Below are 20,347 nucleotides of genomic sequence, written 5' to 3'. Positions count from 1 at the left end.
AAACTAATCACAGAGAAACGACCAAGGCTAAGACTTGTTTTAAAGGGGTCATACTGAGGGGGGAGTGTGTTTACCCTTTTAAATTATGTATAATCTAAAATCAATGTGACACTGCAAAAATAATACTTGAAAAAATAACTTACGATGCCAAATATGTTTTCTGTGCGCAAATCTCTCACTCATGTTGCTATACTCTCCTTCTGTATTAATTCTTCTGTTGATTCTATGTTAATATGGGTAAAAATTTATACAAATTTAAAAGAAAAAGATGTGGCTCTTTTAAAAAATTAGATCCGGTTCCAACCGTTCACATTAAACCTTCAAAAGAGCCAACTCGTTCACAAACGTTACATCACTAATACAAATATGTCTTACTCATGAAAATTTAAGAAAATGGCACAAGGAATTTCCACAAAAGGTTTGTTTTAAATCTCTTGTATGATAACAACAAAATCTGAAATGAAAAATTTGCTAGTACTCATGCAAGTAATTCACTCAGGTGTAAATGAAAAGGCAGTAGCTGGAAACGGTCAACAGTTTATAGATTAGTTGAATATTTTCTTTTCAGTAATATTTCATTTTGAGAAATATGAAGAAAAAATATGAGAACTTGAGAATGCTGCTTTCTCACACTGCATAATCATAATCAAGCAACATTTTCTTGTTTTTTATTGTATGTTCCACACACTCAGTATACGGGTCTGAGGTCTTTAATGTGCCAAGTAGCAATGACCCACAAAGAGGAGAGGGCAAGACTGAGTGGTGGCAAAAATTCTAATATCATGATTGCACCATAGCAGTACACATATATTAGATTGGATTTCCTCTTCTCATTTGATGATTTAGTCCATATTTAGAAATGAGTCCATGTTTACAAATCAGTCCATGGCTTCTTCAACAGGTTGTGTCTTCACTTCAACCTTTTTGGGAGGAATGTAAGACCCCATTCCAGCTGCTCTTTCTGCTTCTGCCTGGGTGTATGGTTCTTCACTTAGCTGTTTCAATCTGGAGAAAAAGAGAAGACAAGAGCCATTGTGAATATGTTGATCAATGTTATAATAACTATTACAATTATAACGTTGAGTATGTCAGAATATATTTTGCTCGTATGCTACATTACAATGGTTTAGACATTATAATGTAATCTTAACTGTACAAAGCAAGTTTGTTGAAAACTTAAAATCAGTGCACACATGACACCTAGCTCTGAAATGCAGCCAACATGGCAATACACCCACAAAGCTTAACTTCATGAACAAGTGCATTAATGATAGCCATTACAAACATACTGTGTACAAACCTTCTTTTGTGGACTTTAGTTTTGAAGTGCTCTTTCATAGATCTCAAGTCAACAAAATACCTCCTGTAAAACAATAGAAACAATGCGTTTTCAATAAGTAGTGCAAACTTTTCCTTGAGTCTTTGCTTGAGTGTACTTACGCGCAGTGCAAGCAGTAGTGTTGGGCATTTCCAGTTACGTCGTAGTCCACCTCTTGGTTAAGCAGTTTGGCTGCCACCTCTGGCTTCATGTCGGCATGGATCTGATCCAGGTCCTTGGTTCGTCTCTTGGTCTTCCATGTTTTTGCAATGTGCTTCTTTTTGTCACTTTTGTGATTTCCGACTTGTCTGGACTTTACCATTCTAGCACAACATTACAATTGGTTATCACAGTGGAACAGTAAAACATTATCACAATAATTTTGTATTAATTCCTATTAACCTACATGTCACCCTTAAAAGTAGTTTGTTCTAAATATAATTTTTCTTTTACAATTGTATAATATTTTTATAGTCCCGTGCACAGAGATATGTCAACAGAAGACATGTGAAGTACTTCGTCAAATACACATTTTACTGGTGTTTAGTACTGTTTTACAACTTATTTTAGCACAGTTTGGTACTATGGTTTTCTTTTTACAACGAGAAAAACACACATTTGTGATGAACATCTGTTTAGCGGCCTTGAAAAAACAAGCGCCAGCTAAAATCAGTTTAAAGTCATGATGTTCTGTATCAGGATTACAATAAAGCAGCAGTACACTGTGAAGAAAACTGTAACACTATATACATTATCGCTGATCGTGTAAAGTAGACTTTATGGTCAAAATTGTGTGGTTTGTTTACGAGACTCGCTTACCTTCTTCTACACGTGTATTCAGCAGGAGCGTTTCCGGGTCAAAATTCGGGCTACTACGGACAGTTACCTAAAGGGGGCGCCAAATACGAGCAGCTGTAAAATTATAACGTTTATCATGGATATTTTGTAGCAAATTTTTGCAGCACAAATTATTTTATTTGAACATTTTCATCCCATGCAATTTGTGGAGCATACACATGAAATGTGATTATACATAAGATACTTATTTTTCTATTTTTAGTGACATGCTGTATGCAGATTTACCGTTATTTATAAATATATATTCATGTAAGTAAAAAAATAAAATAAAATATTATGCAAAATTGTCTCTCGTGAGCTTTATGCCATGTTTGAATGTTGTTACCTCATCAAAAACATACCTGGAGTTTTTTTTTTTTTTTCGTTTTTTTCTATGTCTATTTAAATCTCCAAAGCTCAAAATACTCTGTTCAACCTTGTGATGCGGTCTTTTGTTCAGTAGAGATTAGCAGTTCTAGGGCTGAAATGATCCAAATGATTCTAGTGATAAAGTATGGAGTTTAAAACAGGGTGGCGCACTTCCTGTATTATCAAATAGCATCACAAGGTGTAACTGGCTGTTTTCTGTTTGAGAGAAGAACTTAGTCTAAATATGCCAGGTTTGTGTGTTAAACATGTGTGAATGAAAAAAAAAAAAAAAAAAAAACACAAAAACAAAACACAACTCCAGGTATGTTTGTGATGAGGAAGAAACATTATAACATAGATCAGAAAATAGAGTAATATGGGCCCTTAAAGAAATACACTGTTGTGTTTATTTTGTAACAAGTAGACCTACTTGTTCAGAAACTACAGCTACAGACGAGAAATAGCCTCTCTGATTGACCCTGGTAGTAGTCTGTCACAATAAAAATTTTTAAGCACAATATGTATGTACACTGAACCTGTATGTCCACTTAAATAAACTAAATTAATGACTCAGTAAATAAAATATCCAGTGTTCCCATTAAGAGAGGAGACTATGGTGTTCCCCATGCTCTATTTTTCATTTTAAGTCTAAAAATAAGATGAACAAAAATTGTACTTAATGCCTGTAGTATTGCTAGAAACGTAGTTTATATATTATTCTGTAATCAGTCCTCTTTTTTACACCCCATAAACTGTATTAAATAAATATTAAATAAATATTAAATATATATATATATATATATATACAAATATGGATTGCCTGTGCCACTATAGTCCCCGTATAAACCTGTGGGAAGCATGAGCAGCAGTGAATTTGCATGAGTCCAAGTCGTGTTCCTCTGGGTCCTGAGCGTGCACGGGGTCAGGTCAGCAGACAGAACCATAGACCGGGCCACAGACCGGGCCACAGACAGGACTGACTTGTGTTTGTTTGTTCCGAGCGCACGTGAAGGCGGCGCCAGGCTGCTCTGCGCTCGTCTCGTGCATACGCGCCGTGCTCCAGAGCGAAGATGGCGGAGAATAATGTCGACCCAGAGCCCGAGTGGATCGAGCGGGCCTTCGACTCGGCGGAGGACACCCTGGTGGCGATGGAAAACCTGCTGGCCACGCTAAGGGCTTTCGAGGACGTGCTCAGGCAGCAGGACATTTCTATAGCATCTTCCATTGAGTATTGCGACAACTTCTGTCAGGTAATGTGTACAGTAGTAGCCCCACAGGCTAGCTGCCCTCAGTTAGCTGGTCACTCTGGCATTCCAGATACAAACCCGTAACCACTTTTGCTGTTAACTTTACGTATTTTTCACCGATCACAGAAAATGTATTTGAGAAGCACAGACGCACATGTGCTGTTTTTGTTTCTGTAAATGCAGGTGGTTTTATTTACTCTATTCAGATATGTTGCCATTGTGCTAAACAAGCCAGCTGGCTACATTGACAGCTGATTGACGTGTAACTTTATCTCGTGCTTTCCTCTTAGCATAGCAGCCTCTTGTCTTTTTCAAAACCAGGTTTTATTTCAAGATAAAAATAAACATCATTGCATTGCATATGTTTGCATTTAATTTTCAACGGTTTACCTGAATGGGGCGGGGCGTTGTTGCATTTGTTTACCAAAATATTATCTGACTGAACTTTTCCCCCTGCCATAGAAATGTCCTCAGACCCCGTCCGAGTTCTGGGATAGATTTCAGTAGGTAGCCAACGCAATTTAGCTATGACAGGTTTGACTGTTAAAACTGAAAGAGAAAGTAAAGTGGAAGATGTGCATGTGCTTTTAAGTTGCAAGAATAGGCTAACTGAAATCATTTTTTTGAAGAATGGCTATGTAAGTCAATGTATTTTTAAATACTAGTGCATATTCCTAACATACAGCAGAAGTCCTTGAAAGTGTAAAGAGTCACAGGAGTAATTAGCACAATGATGATGGTCCCTGGAGTTAAAGCCTTATTCTTGTCACCTATAAAGAAGCAGTGGTATATGGAGACTGAGGGGAATTCATTTCGAGCCTTCGAAAGGGGTGCCCCACCTGCAAAATGAGGCCCCCGGGATGGTGATAGTAGGACGTCAAATAAAAGAGGCAGAAAGAGAACAGCTGGATGCAGGTGACATTCTCATTGGATGTCAGTGAGACTTATTGAGGTCATCAAATGTTTGGTCTACATGTGTCTCAGTTTTGGTAGAAATGGTTCACTTCTCTAACGTTCAATCATTGTTTTGTGAAGTGAGTTAATGTTAAGTGACTGTGAGACATGTCCCTTATGGACCAATCAAGTGTTCGTATCAGACAGGCTGACACTTGGGAGCAATCAGCTGAATTTATTCCCTATAGGTAGAAATCCTCTTAAACCTGTAATGTGTTTTGTTTTGGGTTTTTTTTAACAGATCTTTCCATTTGTTTTCTATGCTTTGTGCAGGCACTGATGCACTATGCTGGCAGCAGAAATTCCATGGATCATGGTCTACCTCTTCTGGAAGTGTATTGTCTCTCCATTAACTGCTTTGCTTCGGCCAGGTCCCATCTCACTGCAGAGTCAGACAAAGTGGAACTTGTCTTGAAAAGATTGGCCTTGTAAGTGCTACAATTTTTCTGACTGCAATGCAAAACAGATGCTATTTGACAATGATGTTTCTCACATATTCACTTGAATATTAATAAGCTGAATTTTTCATGTATAAGAAGGATTATACACATTATCCTCTTCATTCATGTACAGGAGCTGCTTTGAACTTTTTCTGTCAGTGCCTGAAAATGAGATCCCGTATGAAGCATGGCTTCAGTTCCACCAGTCTGTTCTGGTAAATATGTTGTACAATAATTCATACAAATCTTCCTTTTTGTGGGAGATGGTCCTTTCACACTCTGATGATGAGCCCCTCCGACCACCACCAGTTACACACTCTACACACAACAGTATGCACTTAGTTTCGAACTGGGACCAAACCGCCAACATTTGGGTTGGTGAGCGAATGCACTGATCACTGAGCCAGTGTTGCTCTGTGAAATTGATCAACAACTGTCACTATTGCTGTCCTTCTGGGCCTTTTCCTTTGCGGGGTGACAGAATAAAAGCATGTTTAAAATTCAGCACTGAAGTGTAAAGTTGAGCATAGCACTGCTCCAGTGAGTTCATCTGTAAGATTTTCACAACCACTGTTTATTCAAAATAATTGTCTTTTTGCATGAGTGGATCTAAACTGTGGTCTAACATTTAAATCTGAAAATGCACATGTAAAATGACTGGAAAATCACTGGATATTGTTGATTATCTGACACTTTAAGAAAGCATTGTAAACTGCAGTTAATAATAAAACTGAACATGCACAATAGACCACTATGTAAATATGTTAATACTGTATATGTTTGCGTTGCAGCTCGCCCATGGTATGCTGTTGGAATATGGCAGCACAGACCTACAAGCACTTGTCCAGATCACTGGAGAAGGAGGTGCCTGGAGTAACCCTGTCCTTACTTCACTGCTCACCGGGCAGCCCACCAACACAGAAGAAGGTTTCTATTTTATATGGGGTCTACTTTATTCATCTGAAGTATCTTAAATGTCCAATTTGTGTTTTCATCTGCTTGATTTGCTAATTTCTAGTGGATGCATATATTTGCTTGGAGGGAGAAGGCTTCATGGAAATGCGAGTCAAACACTTGGAGAAGATCGGTGAAGTGGCCAAAGCTGTAGTCCTTGCCAAAGCATGTGTCGAATGCAACTTTATTTCAAACAAATGTACCTTTCGTCAAACCTATGTGTCACTACTTTGCCACCTTCTGCCTAGTGAGGAAGCTATATCTGAGGTATTATACCTTTTATCTTTAAAAATTAAACATTACTGTAAGTCATGCTTGCCGAGAACTGTTTTATACAAAAAAACAACACACGCCTACTGTAGCAGTAGCAAGTAGACATAGCATAATTATTGTGGATTTAAAATGTATTTGGATGTCTCTGACCTTCATGTAACATAACATACATCATTCTTTCCACAGATCTCCAGGCTTGACTGCAAGGATGTACTGGAGATTACATGTAATCTAGAGACTGAAGGAGATGAGAACACAGCATTCATTTTGTGCACGACCTTTCTCACACAGCAGCTGCAGCAGCAGAATATCTACTGCTCCTGGTTAGTGCCATGTATTGTTTTGTCTTTATTGTATGTCAGAAGTATGGGCAACATATCATCATTGTGTTTTTAAAGGGAGCTGATTCTCCTGTGGAGCAAGCTTCAAAGAAGGCTTGATCCCACATTGCTGTCATTTCTGGAACGATGCCTTCAGCTTGGTGCCATTGCCAAAACAGTATATCATTTACTTTACCTGGTCCGAGTTATTCAAACAGAAGTAAGTTTTCCATCCTTTCTGATTATTTATATTTTGAGAAACAAAGTTTCCTCTGCTAGAAAACAGTGAATAATTATTTGTATTCACAGGTAGAGGATCTGGGTGTAGCACCATCCGTTGAACTGTGTGTGAAAGCTCTTCAGTTGCCAAAGCAGGATGATTCAAGCACACGGATCTCTGTCTGCAAAACAGTATCCTGCCTCCTGGCAGATGACCTTGAAGTATGCCGTGCCTGTCAGCTCACAGAATTCCTGCTCAGCCCTAGTCAAGAAGTCTTCCGGTCCCTCGAGGAACTCTACCTGCGCCCGGATCAGAAAAATGACCAGGAGAATATGGTCATTCCAAACTCACTACGCTGTGAGCTACTGTTAGCCCTTAAATCATATTGGCCTTTTGACCCAGAATTTTGGGACTGGAAAACTCTCAAGCATCAATGTATTTCTCTTCTTGGTCTAAAACCAGAATCGGAAGAAGAAGATGGGGCTGAGTCCCAAGAAAAGTGCAAATTAATAGAGATTGAAGGGACCTCAGAAGATTCAGGGAGTCAAAACCAGTTGAATGGAGTTCCTAAATTAAATGAAAAGAACACATTTAACTCTAATGTAACAATTTTATCAGAAAAGCAATATCATTCAAAAACAAAAAGGGGTACGTTTCAATGTCAAATTTGTAAAAGATCTGTGACTGACGCTCAACTTGTCCACCATTCAAAAAGACATTCACTAGAGTGTATACATCCTTGTCCCATTTGCTTACAAAGGTTTAACAGCAGAAAACAACTGGTTCCTCATTTGAACCAACACATAGATACTGCTGTTTCTTTGAATAAACCCAGTGTGAAAGCAGAGCAGGAGGAGAAGCACAGTGAGGAAGATGAGGACACAGAGCCAGGGGAGATCCCTGTAGACCCTTCTCTAATGATGTACTACAAATCCACACATGACCCTGATGTGTTGGACCATATCGTTCAACAAGTGAACAGTCCAAAGAAGCATGTTGACAGCGATGAACATATTACATTTGATTATATTTATAGACACTATCATCTGCAAAACAGAGATGAGTACCCATGTCCCGGAACCAGCTGTTCCAGGGTTTTTAAGCACTCAAAGTACCTGAATGTCCATTTAAAATCCGAACACAGAGGCGACGAGAATGTTAAGTATTTTCATAAAATTAAAGACAAACGGGAGAAGTGCGCATTTTGTAGGAAACATTTAATGTCTACTTACCATTATCGGAAACACCGCAAAGCCCACTGTGGTGATCAGCCGCACACGTGTCTGGTTGTGGGGTGTGGAGCACAATTTGTGACTTCAAGTGAACTCTTCTTACACAAACAGACTCATGGATATCAACTCAACTATCAGTGTGAGCTCAAAGGTTGTTACGTCACTTTCTCTGACTTGGGGCAGCTCTACCATCATGAGGCACAGCATTTCCGTGATGCTGCATTTACTTGTACTGCTCCAAAATGTAAAAAGTATTATTTCTCTAAAACATCTTTTACCGAGCATTTGGCCACACATAACATACACTTTTCAGAGCAGGACTTTGAAGCCCAGAAAAAAGCCAAAAGAAAACAGTTTAAGTCTTCTATAAATGATTCATTGGCCAGTCAAATTAGCTGTGATTACACACAGTCCATAAATGGAGACCTCAGCACATCTGCTGGCATCTCTCCGTCAGAAAATAGGGAGGCTAAAACTACCTTGGTTGCCGTGTGTTTTGATGGAAGCAAATTTACATGTGGATTTGAGAAATGTGGCATGACTTTTTCCAGAGCCCGAGATGTTCAGAGACATTTGAAATGCGCCCACCCAGAACACCTTAAAATGGAAAACAAAGAGCACAAACACGACAGAGAACAAGGCTTCAAATCTAAAGGAGTGAAACATGAAAACAAAGGAGGTGCTAATAAAGGACAGAATGAACCTAAAATGCCCTGCCTGTCCAAAAAGACCAGGAAAGAAAAGAAAATGTCCTCTCAAAGCAAAAATCCAGAGTCAAGTGCATTACATGAAGCTTTGAAAGAAATCATTAATGGACTTTGTAAACTGGACTTGAACTGCCCTTCCTCTAATGCTGAACCCCCAGAGCTTATTCCAGAAACCCAACCATCAGAAAAGTCAGTCATTCAAAAGAGACCTCACCCCGATAGAGATGGGGATGGCACCTTTAAGTCCACATCAGCCGAAAACACTAACAGTAGTCAAGAAGTACTCACAGACAAAAAGCCTCATGCATGTAAAATCTGTGAGTATAGAGGAACAAAAAAATATAACTTGATGCGCCACTACATGACACATGGTTATACTCGAGAACAGGCTACAAAATTATCTTCACCATATATTTGCCATTTTTGCTTTAAATCTTATGACCAGAAAGATTTATTAAGGGATCACTACATTCAAATACATGATCTAGAAGAAATATTAGTGAATGAAATCTGTGGGTTTGTTGGCGATGAGGAAAGCAAACCAGCCAACTCCCCTGAGAATGCATCTCTTTGTTCCTCAAATTCAAAAAGCAAGGAGGCCAAACCTTTACTGCAACCAGAAACCAAGATGAAGCAGGATGACAATTGCACATCTGAGAAAGAACAGGGTGGTGAGGATAAAGTGGAGCAAAACACAGAGGAGAAGGAGGAAAGCGAAGGTGGGGAGATTCATCAAGGCCGAGCTAAACGGTTAGCAAAAAGTAACCTCTGCTATATTCTGGATAAATTCAACAAACCTTTTCATTGTGTGGCAAAAAACTGTGATGCTGCATTTTCTGCCCAAGGAGGGCTTGTGCGTCACCTTCAAATGGTCCATCATTATAACCGATCCCAGCTTCTATTGGAAAATGAATGTGATGAGCAGAGTTCTGAGGTGAAGAAAGAACATTCCAAAAAAAGGTCTGCTCCAATTTCAGATGAACCTCAGCCACAATACAAATGTCACTTTGCCAACTGTCATGTCTCCTACCATCTTAAAAGCAGCTTGGCCCGCCACACGAGAGACTGCCACTCACAACCAGAAGTCATTTCCAAATATGACAGTCATACAAGTGTAGGCAGCCATGATGGTGAGCTGAAGAAACATGTTTATTATAACCACTGTGAATATTACAATTCACTTGTTGTGCGCTTGCAAAGCACTCGCAAAAATTCTGTCAGTGGATGTCAGAAGAAACTTATAGTCCCAAGTCAGAGTCCTCTAAAGGAAGAACCTGATCTAGCTAACACTCAAAATGGTCAGCCAAGTCCAGAGCCAAAACAAAATGAGCAGGAGGAAAATGTATTAAAAACAAACTATGGCCCTAATCATTTTATCTTCAAATCACATGAAGAGGCATTACAAATGTGCCAAGACCGCTGTCTTCCTGAGGCCTATCCTTGCCTGGTTCAAGACTGTGATACTGTGGTTGGATACCGGCGAAGCCTACGCCGGCATTACCTGCAAGTGCACCATATGGGCACGACTTTTTTTGTGAATGAAGAAAAGGAGCTTATTCTAAATGCAGAGCAGCTAGAGGAGATGATTCAGAGAAAGTCTGTAAGACCCACAAGAGCATCAAGTCCTAATGGAGTTCGCAAAATGGAGTACCAGACAGAGCCAGAAAACCCCGGGGGAGAGTCTGCGCCCATGAGCTTACACTGCATCAAGACTGGGACTCCAGATGAGACCCATCCAGACCCACTGGTATTCCCTGAGGAAGTGAAGGAGGAGCAGCCATCTGTTGAGAGGAACAGTATGCTTGTAGGTGCAGATGATGTGCTTTATGGAGAGCCCAGCACTGATGGGCACACTGAAGAAGCTACACCTGTCACACAGAACATTCAGAAACAACAGGAGCGTCTGAGCTTGGAGCAAATCAAACCTTTTTTGCGTCCAGTAACTGTAGATTTATCACCTCCAAGTTCACTGCGCTTTATTACAGAAAAGGGGTTTGTAGATTTGTCAAACAACAAAGCTAAAGAAATGATTAAAGAGAAACTAAAGAACCGAACAGTTTCTGTATCCATTCCCCGTATCCGTGAGCCCTTAAAAAGGAAAAATGATTTATCTGAACAACCCTCAAATGTAATGGACGCCCCTCACAACTCACCTCACAAGCCTAGTGACGTAACTGTGTACAAGCCAGTGGGCTTTGAGTCATCCTTTATGAAATTCATCCAAGAGACTGTGCCAAAAGAAAAAACTGTTACATCCTCCAGGCGGCAGAACTCGTTCAGACGTAGTTGTTCAGTCAAAGAAAACAACCAGTTGGGGATTGCACACACCCGCAAACGTACTCATTCCCCTTTGCTCAAGCCCCATACCGTCTCTGGGGACACTTCAAACTTGAGATCCATCTTGGACAAAGCTCTGGCTGGGTGTGGGGACCTTGCCATTAAACAGCTACAGTACCTTAGGCCTGTGGTGGTTCTGGGCAGACCTGTATGCTCCACTACCCTGTCTTTTACTGCAGACACAAATAAGAGTAAACTGCTTCTTGGAAGTTAAGATATGTTGGCACCTTTTTATAAGAGCTTTGCAAATGCCTTTGCAGCTTCTTAAGTATTTTTTTCTGGACAATGTGTTAACTTGTTTTCTAGACAAAGAATTACTTAACATCAAATCAAAAGACTTTCTTATTTTGATATCCTGTTAAATTATTAGTGACAAAGCTGTTGTATACAAGTTTTGACACAGATACTTGAATATGTATCAAAGCATTGCGTGGTATGTATGAGTGTGCATACAGTCCTCAGAGAAGGTGTACAGACTTTACTGTTGGTCAGGCTGCTGCAATGACCCTTAAGACTAAGCTTTGTTCTTTATCACCTCAGTTAGGATTCTGTCAGTGTTGGGAGTGCTGTGGACTAATATTGCCAGATGTGTATGCAACTATTTTAATAAAGTGTGGACAAAATATTAAGTAATTGCATGTCTTATTTATGTATTAAAGAAAAACATTCACTATAGTTGAAAACAGATGAGTTGAAATTAAATGTAAGCTTATTACGAGTCATTATTTGTTTGTAGGCCAAAAGTCATACAAACTAAACGATACTACCCATTTGAGCTAAAGCACTGACGTGTGATCGGGGGACACTGTCCCTTTGGGGAAAAATGAAAAATCTAATTTCACTTAAATATTTAATTGAATCATCTTCTATTTCGGGGTGTCTGAACCAGATTAAAACGCGAAACGATCATCGCAGAGCAGAAAGAACCAGAAGGGCAATGAATGCTTTAGTGACTGGTATGCAGCGGAAATTTTGTAAACAAAAATTGTGTCTCGACTCAAATAAGGTTGAAAAACTCTTAGCTAAAATATAATACTATGAAATAAAGATTCATGTAAATCGATATTTTTGTGAATCATGATTATCTGCGGAACCAACATTACCACATACTTTACTACGGACGGAATTTGTTGATACACATCCATTGATGGACTTCAGCCATGGCGTGAAGGGAAATAATGCTTTTTCTTTCATGGTTTAGAATTGTTTTTTGCTTGTCTTGTATTAATGGAATTTAACCTGTCCTTTCTAGCGAAACTTGCCTTAATTTGACGTGTGAATTTCTTCACTTGTTTGATTTTAGGCAGCTTTCTCCGGCTGATCAAAGCTTAGGCTAGGTAATTGTTAGCCTGTTAGCGCTAGCTCAACCCGCTAGTAAACATTTGACAAGTTGTAGGGCATTATTCCAAGACTGAATTATGGAAAGTATATTTGACCTTCCTGTGGAAAAGCACATATTTTATGCTGTGCTTGGATTTTCATGGACGGTGTATCTATGGGAGGCATATCTTGCTTACAGACAGGTAAGTCCTAACCCCCCAGACTGTCATGTTGACAGCTAAGAGCAAAATACCGAAAAAAAAAATATGAAAGAGATTACAAGTTTTATTTACTTAAATAATTGGTACAATTTTAATATTAATGGATATGAAGTATATTTTAGGTGTTTGTTGAATGTGTCACAATAAATTTCCTGTCCATTCTTCAGAGGAAGATGTACAGACTGACCACACATGTGCCACAAGAACTTGGGAAGATAATGGATTCAGAAACGTTTGAGAAGTCTCGTCTTTACCAATTGGATAAAAGCAACTTCAGCTTTTGGTCTGGTCTGTATTCTGAGACTGAAGGAACGGTAAATAGATCTGTCCTTTCATTTCAGTTTTGTCCTGTGAACGATTGGAGCAGGACATTACAAACCTCATATGTTATGCTTTTCAGCTCATTTTGCTTTTTGGAGGAATCCCTTTTTTGTGGGACATTGCTGGCTCTTTCACTGCCCACTTTGGTTTTGGCCCTGAGTATGAGATTACCCAGTCACTTGTGTTTCTGACACTTGCGACACTGTTCAGTGCTGTAACGGGACTTCCCTGGAGCTTATATAACACATTTGTCATTGAGGAGAAACATGGCTTTAACCAGCAGGTATGTCTACTCATGAAGAGCCCATTTGTCACATTGTTTTCTGATTTAATTTATATGTTTTGCTCTTTTTCTAGACGCTGGGCTTCTTTTTCAAGGATGCTGTGAAGAAATTTTTTGTTACCCAGTGTATTCTACTTCCTGTAACCTCACTTCTTTTGTACATCATCAAGATTGGTGGAGACTACTTTTTTATTTATGCCTGGCTATTTACCTTAGGTGTTTCTCTGGTTAGTCTTTCTGTTTATCAAAGGTATTTTTATTTTTGTTTATTTTTACAAAATATCGTAATTATTTTTTGCACCCTCAACAGATCCTTGTAACCATTTATGCTGATTACATTGCTCCTCTGTTTGACAAATTTACTCCACTACCTGAGGGGGAGCTGAAGAATGACATTGAGTCTATGGCCAAAAGTATTAGCTTTCCTCTTACCAAAGTCTATGTAGTTGAAGGTAAAGTCAAATATTTAACTTCTTGACAAGTCTGCTTTATTACAAATCATGTCTGTCTCTAGGTTCCAAGCGGTCGTCCCATAGCAACGCATATTTTTATGGCTTTTTCAAGAACAAACGTATTGTTCTGTTTGACACACTGCTGGAGGACTACTCGCCCCTCAATAAAACTGGAGAATCTGAGACTCCCCAACCAGAATGTAATGAGGAAGACACAAAATTGAAGCCCAAGGTGAACTTAATAAGCAGATTATCATGTTTCTCTTTAGCAGGTTTTATTTAATAGTAACATTTGTTTCTTCTGCTGGACAGAACAAAAAACAGGGCTGCAACAACCCAGAGATCTTGGCTGTTCTGGGTCATGAACTTGGTCACTGGAAGCTGGGTCACACTGTCAAAAATATTGTTATCAGTCAGGTTAGAATATTTAAGTGTTCAGTGAAAGCTGTATTGCTTTGTTTATTCTTAGGAAGACAAATGTTTTCTCTTTTTCTGTAGATGAATTCCTTCTTGTGCTTCTCCTTGTTTGCTGTCTTGATTGGACGAAAGGAACTGTTTGTAGCTTTTGGCTTCACTCACAGTCAACCCACACTAATAGGCTTGATGATTATCTTCCAATTCATCTTTTCTCCTTACAATGAGGTAAGGCTTCAAATTTATGTTTACTGACTCCATGTGTTATGTCATATCTATTTGATTGTGAATTGTTTTGCAGCTCCTGTCCTTCTGCTTGACTGTGCTTAGTCGCAGATTTGAGTTTCAGGCAGATGCCTTTGCTCGCAACATGGGTAAAGCCTCTGAGCTCTATTCAGCTCTTATCAAGCTGAACAAGGACAACCTGGGCTTCCCTGTGGCTGACTGGTTGTTCTCCATGTGGCATTATTCTCACCCTCCGCTCTTGGAGCGCCTCAGGGCTTTGGGCAGCGGCAAACAGGACTGACATGTTCAGAGGGGAGAGCGGCGCCCGTTGCCTCCCCCAAAAGGCCTCCGTAGACCGCTCCTCACCATCTGATGCGCCCTACTCCTTTTTTGCTTTTATTCTATTGACTTAACCACATGCACCATTGTGTTCTCCTTTAGACATCAACAAACCAGTATATGGACAGTATAAGTCCTGGAACAATATATTGTTTGGTGATGACTAATTCAAAAGAGCATTTCTTTGTTCTGGGCAATGTGTCTGTACTGAACATTTGTTCAAATACTGTCTATAAAACAATTCAGTTCTTTGAAAAAAGTATACTTTTTAAATTTTACTTAGAACTTTTGTAATTCCTTCATTTATTTGGACAGATGTTTTGCCTTCTAGTGTAACTGCTCTAATCACACAAACACTTTTTCAAACTTCACCTGACCACTTTCTACCAAATGAGAGTGCCTCCCAAATCTGTGATACTGAAGCCTTTATCAACAGAGCAATGTTTTATGTACTTATGGTAAATATGGCTAGTTTTCCTTTTACAAACAGCGGGAAGAGATGTTGTGTTACTTACATTGTTTTTATGTGCTTTATAAGAGTCCAGTTATACATGTATATGTTGCTGAGGAATAATTTAAAATGTTAAAGACATTCTGAAAAGTCATGTTTGTTTTGGGGTGAAGACAGGATTGTTTGAGAAGGAGATTGTTGTTGTTTTTTTTTCAGCAATAAACTGCTGATAAATATATGAGGTCTCTGTGTGTGACATAATTTATAAACTCACATATACAGACCCACTACATTGGGTCCTATGATTTTGTTTAAATGGTACAGTATGAAATCCGCTGGTCAGTGCTTACGTGAAAGTACGTAAAATTATTGCGCTCACTGGTTCGGTCCATTCCGGTAGGAGCCATTATAAACACTTTTATTTTAAATCTTCGACTTCTCTTTTCCAATACACTTGTAAATGTAAAAATAGTTCTTACAGCTCTAGTTTGTGTGAAAAAAAAACATGTATATATGAGATAGCTGTTAGAGGAACATCTGAATTTCAGTGTGCCACCCCCGTCAGCTGAATGGTATCGCCCTATGTATTTTGGTGGACAAGGGCACCCTCCGCAGCACTGTCGCTGTTTACGGTGTTCGCTCAAATCATGGCGAGGTTTTTGAGGCCTAATGTCAGAAATTTTGTCATTTCCCAGCTGAGAATGTCTTCTGATCAGGTAAACCAAATCTATGGCAATGGCAAAAACCTTACACAATAAAAAAAAAAAAACATGTCGATATTTTTATTTTTTTCTTTATGTTCAAAATAAAAAAGAATGCTTGTGGCAGTTAAATGGGTTGGGGTTTTTTTTGTCTAAGCCTTTTGTTTCTGTTACTCTGTGTAACAAATCCAATTGGCCTATATAATGTCACTGTATTCTGTAGTCTTGAACTAAAGTTGGCCCTTTTGTGACGTGCCTAATATTTGCAAGAGCCAAACAATCAAACAAATAATCAACTATGACATGACCTTCATTATGGACATCAGTGCCTTTAATGGGTTCTTCTGGTTTAGATAGTTAAGCAAATCCAGCTGTGCAACTAGGTTAATATGTCAAATGTGTAAACATAAAAAACCTTTGTTTAACCTTTCATTGTTTACTTTATATTACAGCTTGGTGAACTTGGCAAAGGTGCTGGAAAAGGAGGAGGGGGCGGAGGTTCTGTTAGAGAAGCAGGTGGAGCCATGGGGAAGAGGCAGGCAGCTGAGGAGGAGATGTACTTCAAGTATGTTTTGTTTTTTGTTTTTTTACTTTTAATTTGTACTCACTATGTCTCAGTATGTTACTTTACTGTAATATGTGTCATTTTTAGACGTAAAGAGCAGGAACAACTGGCCGCATTGAAGCAGCACCACCAGGAGGAAATTGACCACCACAAAAAGGAAATTGAACGCCTCCAGCGAGAGATTGACCGTCACAAGGGAAAGATCAGAAAGCTGAAACATGATGACTAACTGAGTTGTCTCTGACTATACCAGGAGTTCAACTGCATGCACTGTGAGAGGCAAATGTGTGGATGAATGTTCTGCGGGTACTTGTGTTAAGTTGTTTTCAACTTTTCATATTGAGTACTAAGCTTAAATAATGACTGTAATCTTGTTTGTTTAAAATTTGTTACGTAAATAAAAGTGTGAAAAGTACTGGAAAGGTGTTTCATTTATCTATAGATTAGACTGGGGATTCAGGGAGTGTTGTCACATGGGGAAGTTGTAACACACTTTTGTCCTGTCCCATTCAAAAAACAAACAAAAGCTTCAGACAATAATGCATGGCTACAGAAGTGTCAGTGGGCTACAGCTGGTTGAGGATGGAGATGGCAAATAGAACAGAGTAAGCGGTAGGGCAGTGTTGAACCCTGAGCGCTAAATTGTAAGCTTAAGGTTATAGCAAGTCTACCTCCAGAAGCAGCAGTGGATGTGTGGGCTTTACTAGTTTTGAATGTAACGACCATTTATTGGATGCTCACGAATACATTAATAAATACAGTTCAGTTTTAAGTGCTTCGACAGTCTATGGTCACAGTGTCATTCATATGCCGCTAGGAGGCAGCAGTCCTGTCAGGAGCACCAGCAGAACGCAGTGTCGTCACTTCCGCCTGCCCCTGTCTTTTAGCACGGCAGCCCCGTGCGTCTTTCTTTTGGCTCGTCATGGCGGACCGGTTTAATAAGGTGTGTGCCTGCACTCGGAATATTTCTACATTTTCTATCTTATTCGGGGAAGAAGCAGGCCCCTCTGCTGATAAACCCTCAAACTATAATCTCACGCCTTTCGTTTAGTGTTGGAATCGTAATCTTGCGTTGTTCTGCTCCGTAGTTTTGTATTAATTCTCGACCTGACGAGGAGAGCATGCCGTCAACATGGCAGCTCCCTCAGTGCTCTGGGCTGCTAGCTCGCTTTTTCTAGATTGTGAGGATAAACTTGTGTAGTGTGTTTTGGTGCTTGGACAAATAAAAGTCAAACTTGTTTCATTCTTGGTTTGTGAATAAAATGACTACAAATAAACCTGTTTGTCGATTAACGTAAATGTGTATGTAGGATAAAGGCTAAGAGGTGAACCATGTGGCTATTGCCCTGGAGGATTTTTTTTTTTTACATTAGAAATAAATTAATTTTTTTTCCGTTAAAATTGTGTCACTGCTAGTCCTATCCCATGCCTAATTTTTTTTCTTCAATATTTCAGGTTCTGCTGCTTGATGGCAGGGGCCATCTACTCGGGCGGCTTGCTGCTATCGTGGCTAAGCAGGTCCTGTTGGGTAAGTGAAATGCTGCCTGTCTACACATGGTACACTGATGTGTAATCAGCGAAATTGTCAGTGATGAGATTGTCACCTAGTTTTGAGTTTAGCGACCATGGGAAAACTTTACATGCACTACCATCTGAGGCGCAGTGCAGAGGAGGCAACAGTTCTCTAGTTTGTGTTTGGAGTCTGAACATTTTATTATCCATTTCAGGGCAGAAGGTTGTGGTTGTGAGATGTGAGGGCATTAACATCTCTGGCAACTTCTACCGTAACAAATGTGAGTATGGTGCACACTTTAATGTGATATAAAATTCTGTCTGTGATGTTACTTGCCATTTAGTGTTTTGAGTTTAACTGACCATGAGAATATCTTACATGCACTACCATCTGAGACTTACTAAAGTGTGGTTTCTGTAGAACTCCCATGTTCTGCCTCATTTAAACTCCTTGCCTTTCTCTACAGTGAAGTACCTTGCATTCTTGCGCAAAAGGATGAACACCAACCCCTCTCGTGGACCCTACCACTTCAGAGCTCCTAGCCGCATCTTCTGGAGGACCGTCAGAGGTTAGTGTTTTGTTGTGCTACAATAGCGAAAGACACGGCAGTTCAGTAAAATACAATTATGTTGGGTTTAAGCAATCTACAGCATTTAAAACAGCATTATTGCCCACACAAGTTCTTACTCAGTGATGAGCTCTTTATCCCGAAGCTGAGCCTCTTGATGAGACAAACTTTACGGATCTGACTACTGAGTTGAGTTGGAACTTGTGCTGTAGTTAAACCCATTTTATTCCATTACTTGTGTTTTTATGCTTTTTTTGTTTTGTTTTATAAAGGTATGCTTCCCCACAAAACCAAGAGGGGCCAGGCTGCTCTTGACAGGCTGAAGGTGTTCGATGGCATCCCCCCACCCTATGATAAGGTATTGAGACAGAATTCTGAATATTGCTCTTTAGCCTTTGTCAGTGATGTCAACCTATAAACCTATCTACCTTGTTTGAACACCAGTGAAAGGAAAAAAAAGCTGAGACGAGCATAGGAAGCAATTAAAATTCACCCTTTTTTCCCCTCGTGCTAACTGTTTTTGTGTTTGCAGAGGAAGCGTATGGTGGTTCCTGCGGCTCTGAAAATTGTGCGTTTAAAGCCTGCCCGCAAGGTGAGTCTTGAGTTCATAGCATGGATCTCATGATTTATACATGGTTTTGCTAGGCCACTGGTACACCTCCACAGTGATGAGCCCTTTATCCCGAAGCTGATCAGTTCTGATGAAACAATCTTTACGGATCTGACTACTGAGTTGATGGAGATGTGCATCGTGTTGTGGTACATTGTCACTTGGATTTAGAAAGTAAAAGTTTTCCTTTTTTTTTTTCAGTTTGCTCTTTTGGGCCGTCTGGCACATGAGGTTGGCTGGAAGTACCAGGCAATCACAGCCACTTTGGAAGAGAAGAGAAAAGAGAAGGCCAAGCTCCGCTACACCAAGAAGAAGACGGTGACCAAGCTGACCAGACAGGCAGAGAAAAATGTAGAGAGCAAGATCGCTAAATACACAGATGTCCTCAAACAATACGGCGTCATTGTCTGAGCTGGCTGCTTCTGCTCAATAAATGTGTTTATAGAAGGTCTGTGGTCTGATTGTTATCATTCAGTTTGCACTTGACAGTATTGCCGATACATTGTGCTCCTGCACTGTGGAATAAATGTAATCTTTATTCTTGAATGATTTGAAGTTATTCACACATCAGTTTTATGTAGGGAAGGGTTTTCAACTTCAAGGGATTCTTATGGTAGTAATATCTATGATGCAGTTGCAAGATCTTCAAAAAAAACTGGAGAGCAAAAGCTAACTGAGGATTGAATGCACTAAAACTACCATATTGCAGCAATTAAATTGATAACATTTTCATACTTTTCCTTTGGTTCAAACATTTTACCTTGAATTCCAAACACTCAATGCACATTTACTTTATTTGGACTACAAAAAGTAAAGAATTGCCTTAACTGACGAGGCCTTAATTAAAATGTGGCATGTAAAGTATTGGAACCAACTATTCCTCTGATTCAGATTATTTCTAAAATGTGTTACGAAGTCCCAGCAGAGGGCAGTATCGGTCTTAATCTGGGGAAAGTGCACTGGCTGATGGTTACATGTAACAGCATGCAAATAAATTAGTGGAAAACCATTAAGTAAAATATGTTTTGTCTTAAACTGTTTAGTACATACATGGGAGCAGATTACTTACGACTAACGATCCTCTGTGTTTCACCGAGTCTTGGCTGTTCTCATACTAAATTATCTATTTTCACTTGATGGCACATTTTTGATTGAG

The 20,347-nt window shown here is 39.5% G+C and overlaps 5 protein-coding genes and 4 non-coding genes across 9 annotated transcripts; 8 read left to right on the top strand and 1 right to left on the bottom strand.

Annotated features, from left to right (window-relative positions):
- Positions 1-694: 694 nt before the first annotated feature.
- Positions 695-2,194, bottom strand: znf593 (zinc finger protein 593). Its single transcript, XM_033987873.2, has 4 exons — positions 2,138-2,194; positions 1,441-1,641; positions 1,301-1,363; positions 695-1,005 (listed from the first exon to the last, which is right to left on the bottom strand). The coding sequence occupies exons 2-4, from the start codon at positions 1,638-1,640 to the stop codon at positions 879-881; spliced, it is 390 nt and encodes a 129-aa protein (XP_033843764.1). The 5' UTR covers position 1,641; positions 2,138-2,194; the 3' UTR covers positions 695-878.
- A 1,291-nt stretch (positions 2,195-3,485) lies between these two features.
- rlf (RLF zinc finger) lies at positions 3,486-11,837 on the top strand. The gene is made up of 8 exons (XM_033987872.2): positions 3,486-3,774; positions 4,999-5,153; positions 5,299-5,380; positions 5,957-6,092; positions 6,184-6,386; positions 6,579-6,715; positions 6,791-6,932; positions 7,022-11,837. Exons 1-8 carry the CDS (start codon positions 3,595-3,597, stop codon positions 11,420-11,422), a joined length of 5,436 nt encoding a protein of 1,811 aa, XP_033843763.1. The 5' UTR covers positions 3,486-3,594; the 3' UTR covers positions 11,423-11,837.
- Positions 11,838-12,321: 484 nt separating this feature from the next.
- On the top strand, positions 12,322-15,472 carry zmpste24 (zinc metallopeptidase, STE24 homolog). The gene is made up of 9 exons (XM_033988397.2): positions 12,322-12,731; positions 12,917-13,063; positions 13,150-13,353; positions 13,428-13,580; positions 13,664-13,805; positions 13,868-14,037; positions 14,118-14,222; positions 14,304-14,447; positions 14,521-15,472. The coding sequence occupies exons 1-9, from the start codon at positions 12,627-12,629 to the stop codon at positions 14,743-14,745; spliced, it is 1,395 nt and encodes a 464-aa protein (XP_033844288.1). The 5' UTR covers positions 12,322-12,626; the 3' UTR covers positions 14,746-15,472.
- Positions 15,473-15,863: 391 nt separating this feature from the next.
- Positions 15,864-16,915, top strand: atp5if1b (ATP synthase inhibitory factor subunit 1b). The gene is made up of 3 exons (XM_033988112.2): positions 15,864-15,950; positions 16,388-16,500; positions 16,588-16,915. The coding sequence occupies exons 1-3, from the start codon at positions 15,882-15,884 to the stop codon at positions 16,727-16,729; spliced, it is 324 nt and encodes a 107-aa protein (XP_033844003.1). The 5' UTR covers positions 15,864-15,881; the 3' UTR covers positions 16,730-16,915.
- Positions 16,916-17,319: 404 nt separating this feature from the next.
- rpl13a (ribosomal protein L13a) lies at positions 17,320-19,638 on the top strand. Its single transcript, XM_033988110.2, has 7 exons — positions 17,320-17,443; positions 17,956-18,028; positions 18,228-18,293; positions 18,480-18,581; positions 18,854-18,939; positions 19,114-19,173; positions 19,393-19,638. The coding sequence occupies exons 1-7, from the start codon at positions 17,423-17,425 to the stop codon at positions 19,600-19,602; spliced, it is 618 nt and encodes a 205-aa protein (XP_033844001.1). The 5' UTR covers positions 17,320-17,422; the 3' UTR covers positions 19,603-19,638.
- LOC117391094 (small nucleolar RNA Z195/SNORD33/SNORD32 family) lies at positions 18,082-18,162 on the top strand. Its single transcript, XR_004542983.1, has one exon. It is a non-coding gene; the product is annotated as a small nucleolar RNA Z195/SNORD33/SNORD32 family (small nucleolar RNA).
- LOC117391096 (small nucleolar RNA Z195/SNORD33/SNORD32 family) lies at positions 18,329-18,413 on the top strand. The gene has a single exon (XR_004542984.1). It is a non-coding gene; the product is annotated as a small nucleolar RNA Z195/SNORD33/SNORD32 family (small nucleolar RNA).
- On the top strand, positions 18,699-18,772 carry LOC117391099 (small nucleolar RNA SNORD50). Its single transcript, XR_004542987.1, has one exon. It is a non-coding gene; the product is annotated as a small nucleolar RNA SNORD50 (small nucleolar RNA).
- Positions 19,242-19,316, top strand: LOC117391098 (small nucleolar RNA SNORD50). The gene has a single exon (XR_004542986.1). It is a non-coding gene; the product is annotated as a small nucleolar RNA SNORD50 (small nucleolar RNA).
- Positions 19,639-20,347: the final 709 nt, after the last annotated feature.

The sequence above is a fragment of the Periophthalmus magnuspinnatus genome, chromosome 22 (assembly GCF_009829125.3).
Source record: "Periophthalmus magnuspinnatus isolate fPerMag1 chromosome 22, fPerMag1.2.pri, whole genome shotgun sequence".
NCBI classification, from domain to species: Eukaryota; Metazoa; Chordata; class Actinopteri; order Gobiiformes; family Gobiidae; genus Periophthalmus; species Periophthalmus magnuspinnatus.
This window is presented reverse-complemented; position numbering and strand designations above follow the sequence as displayed.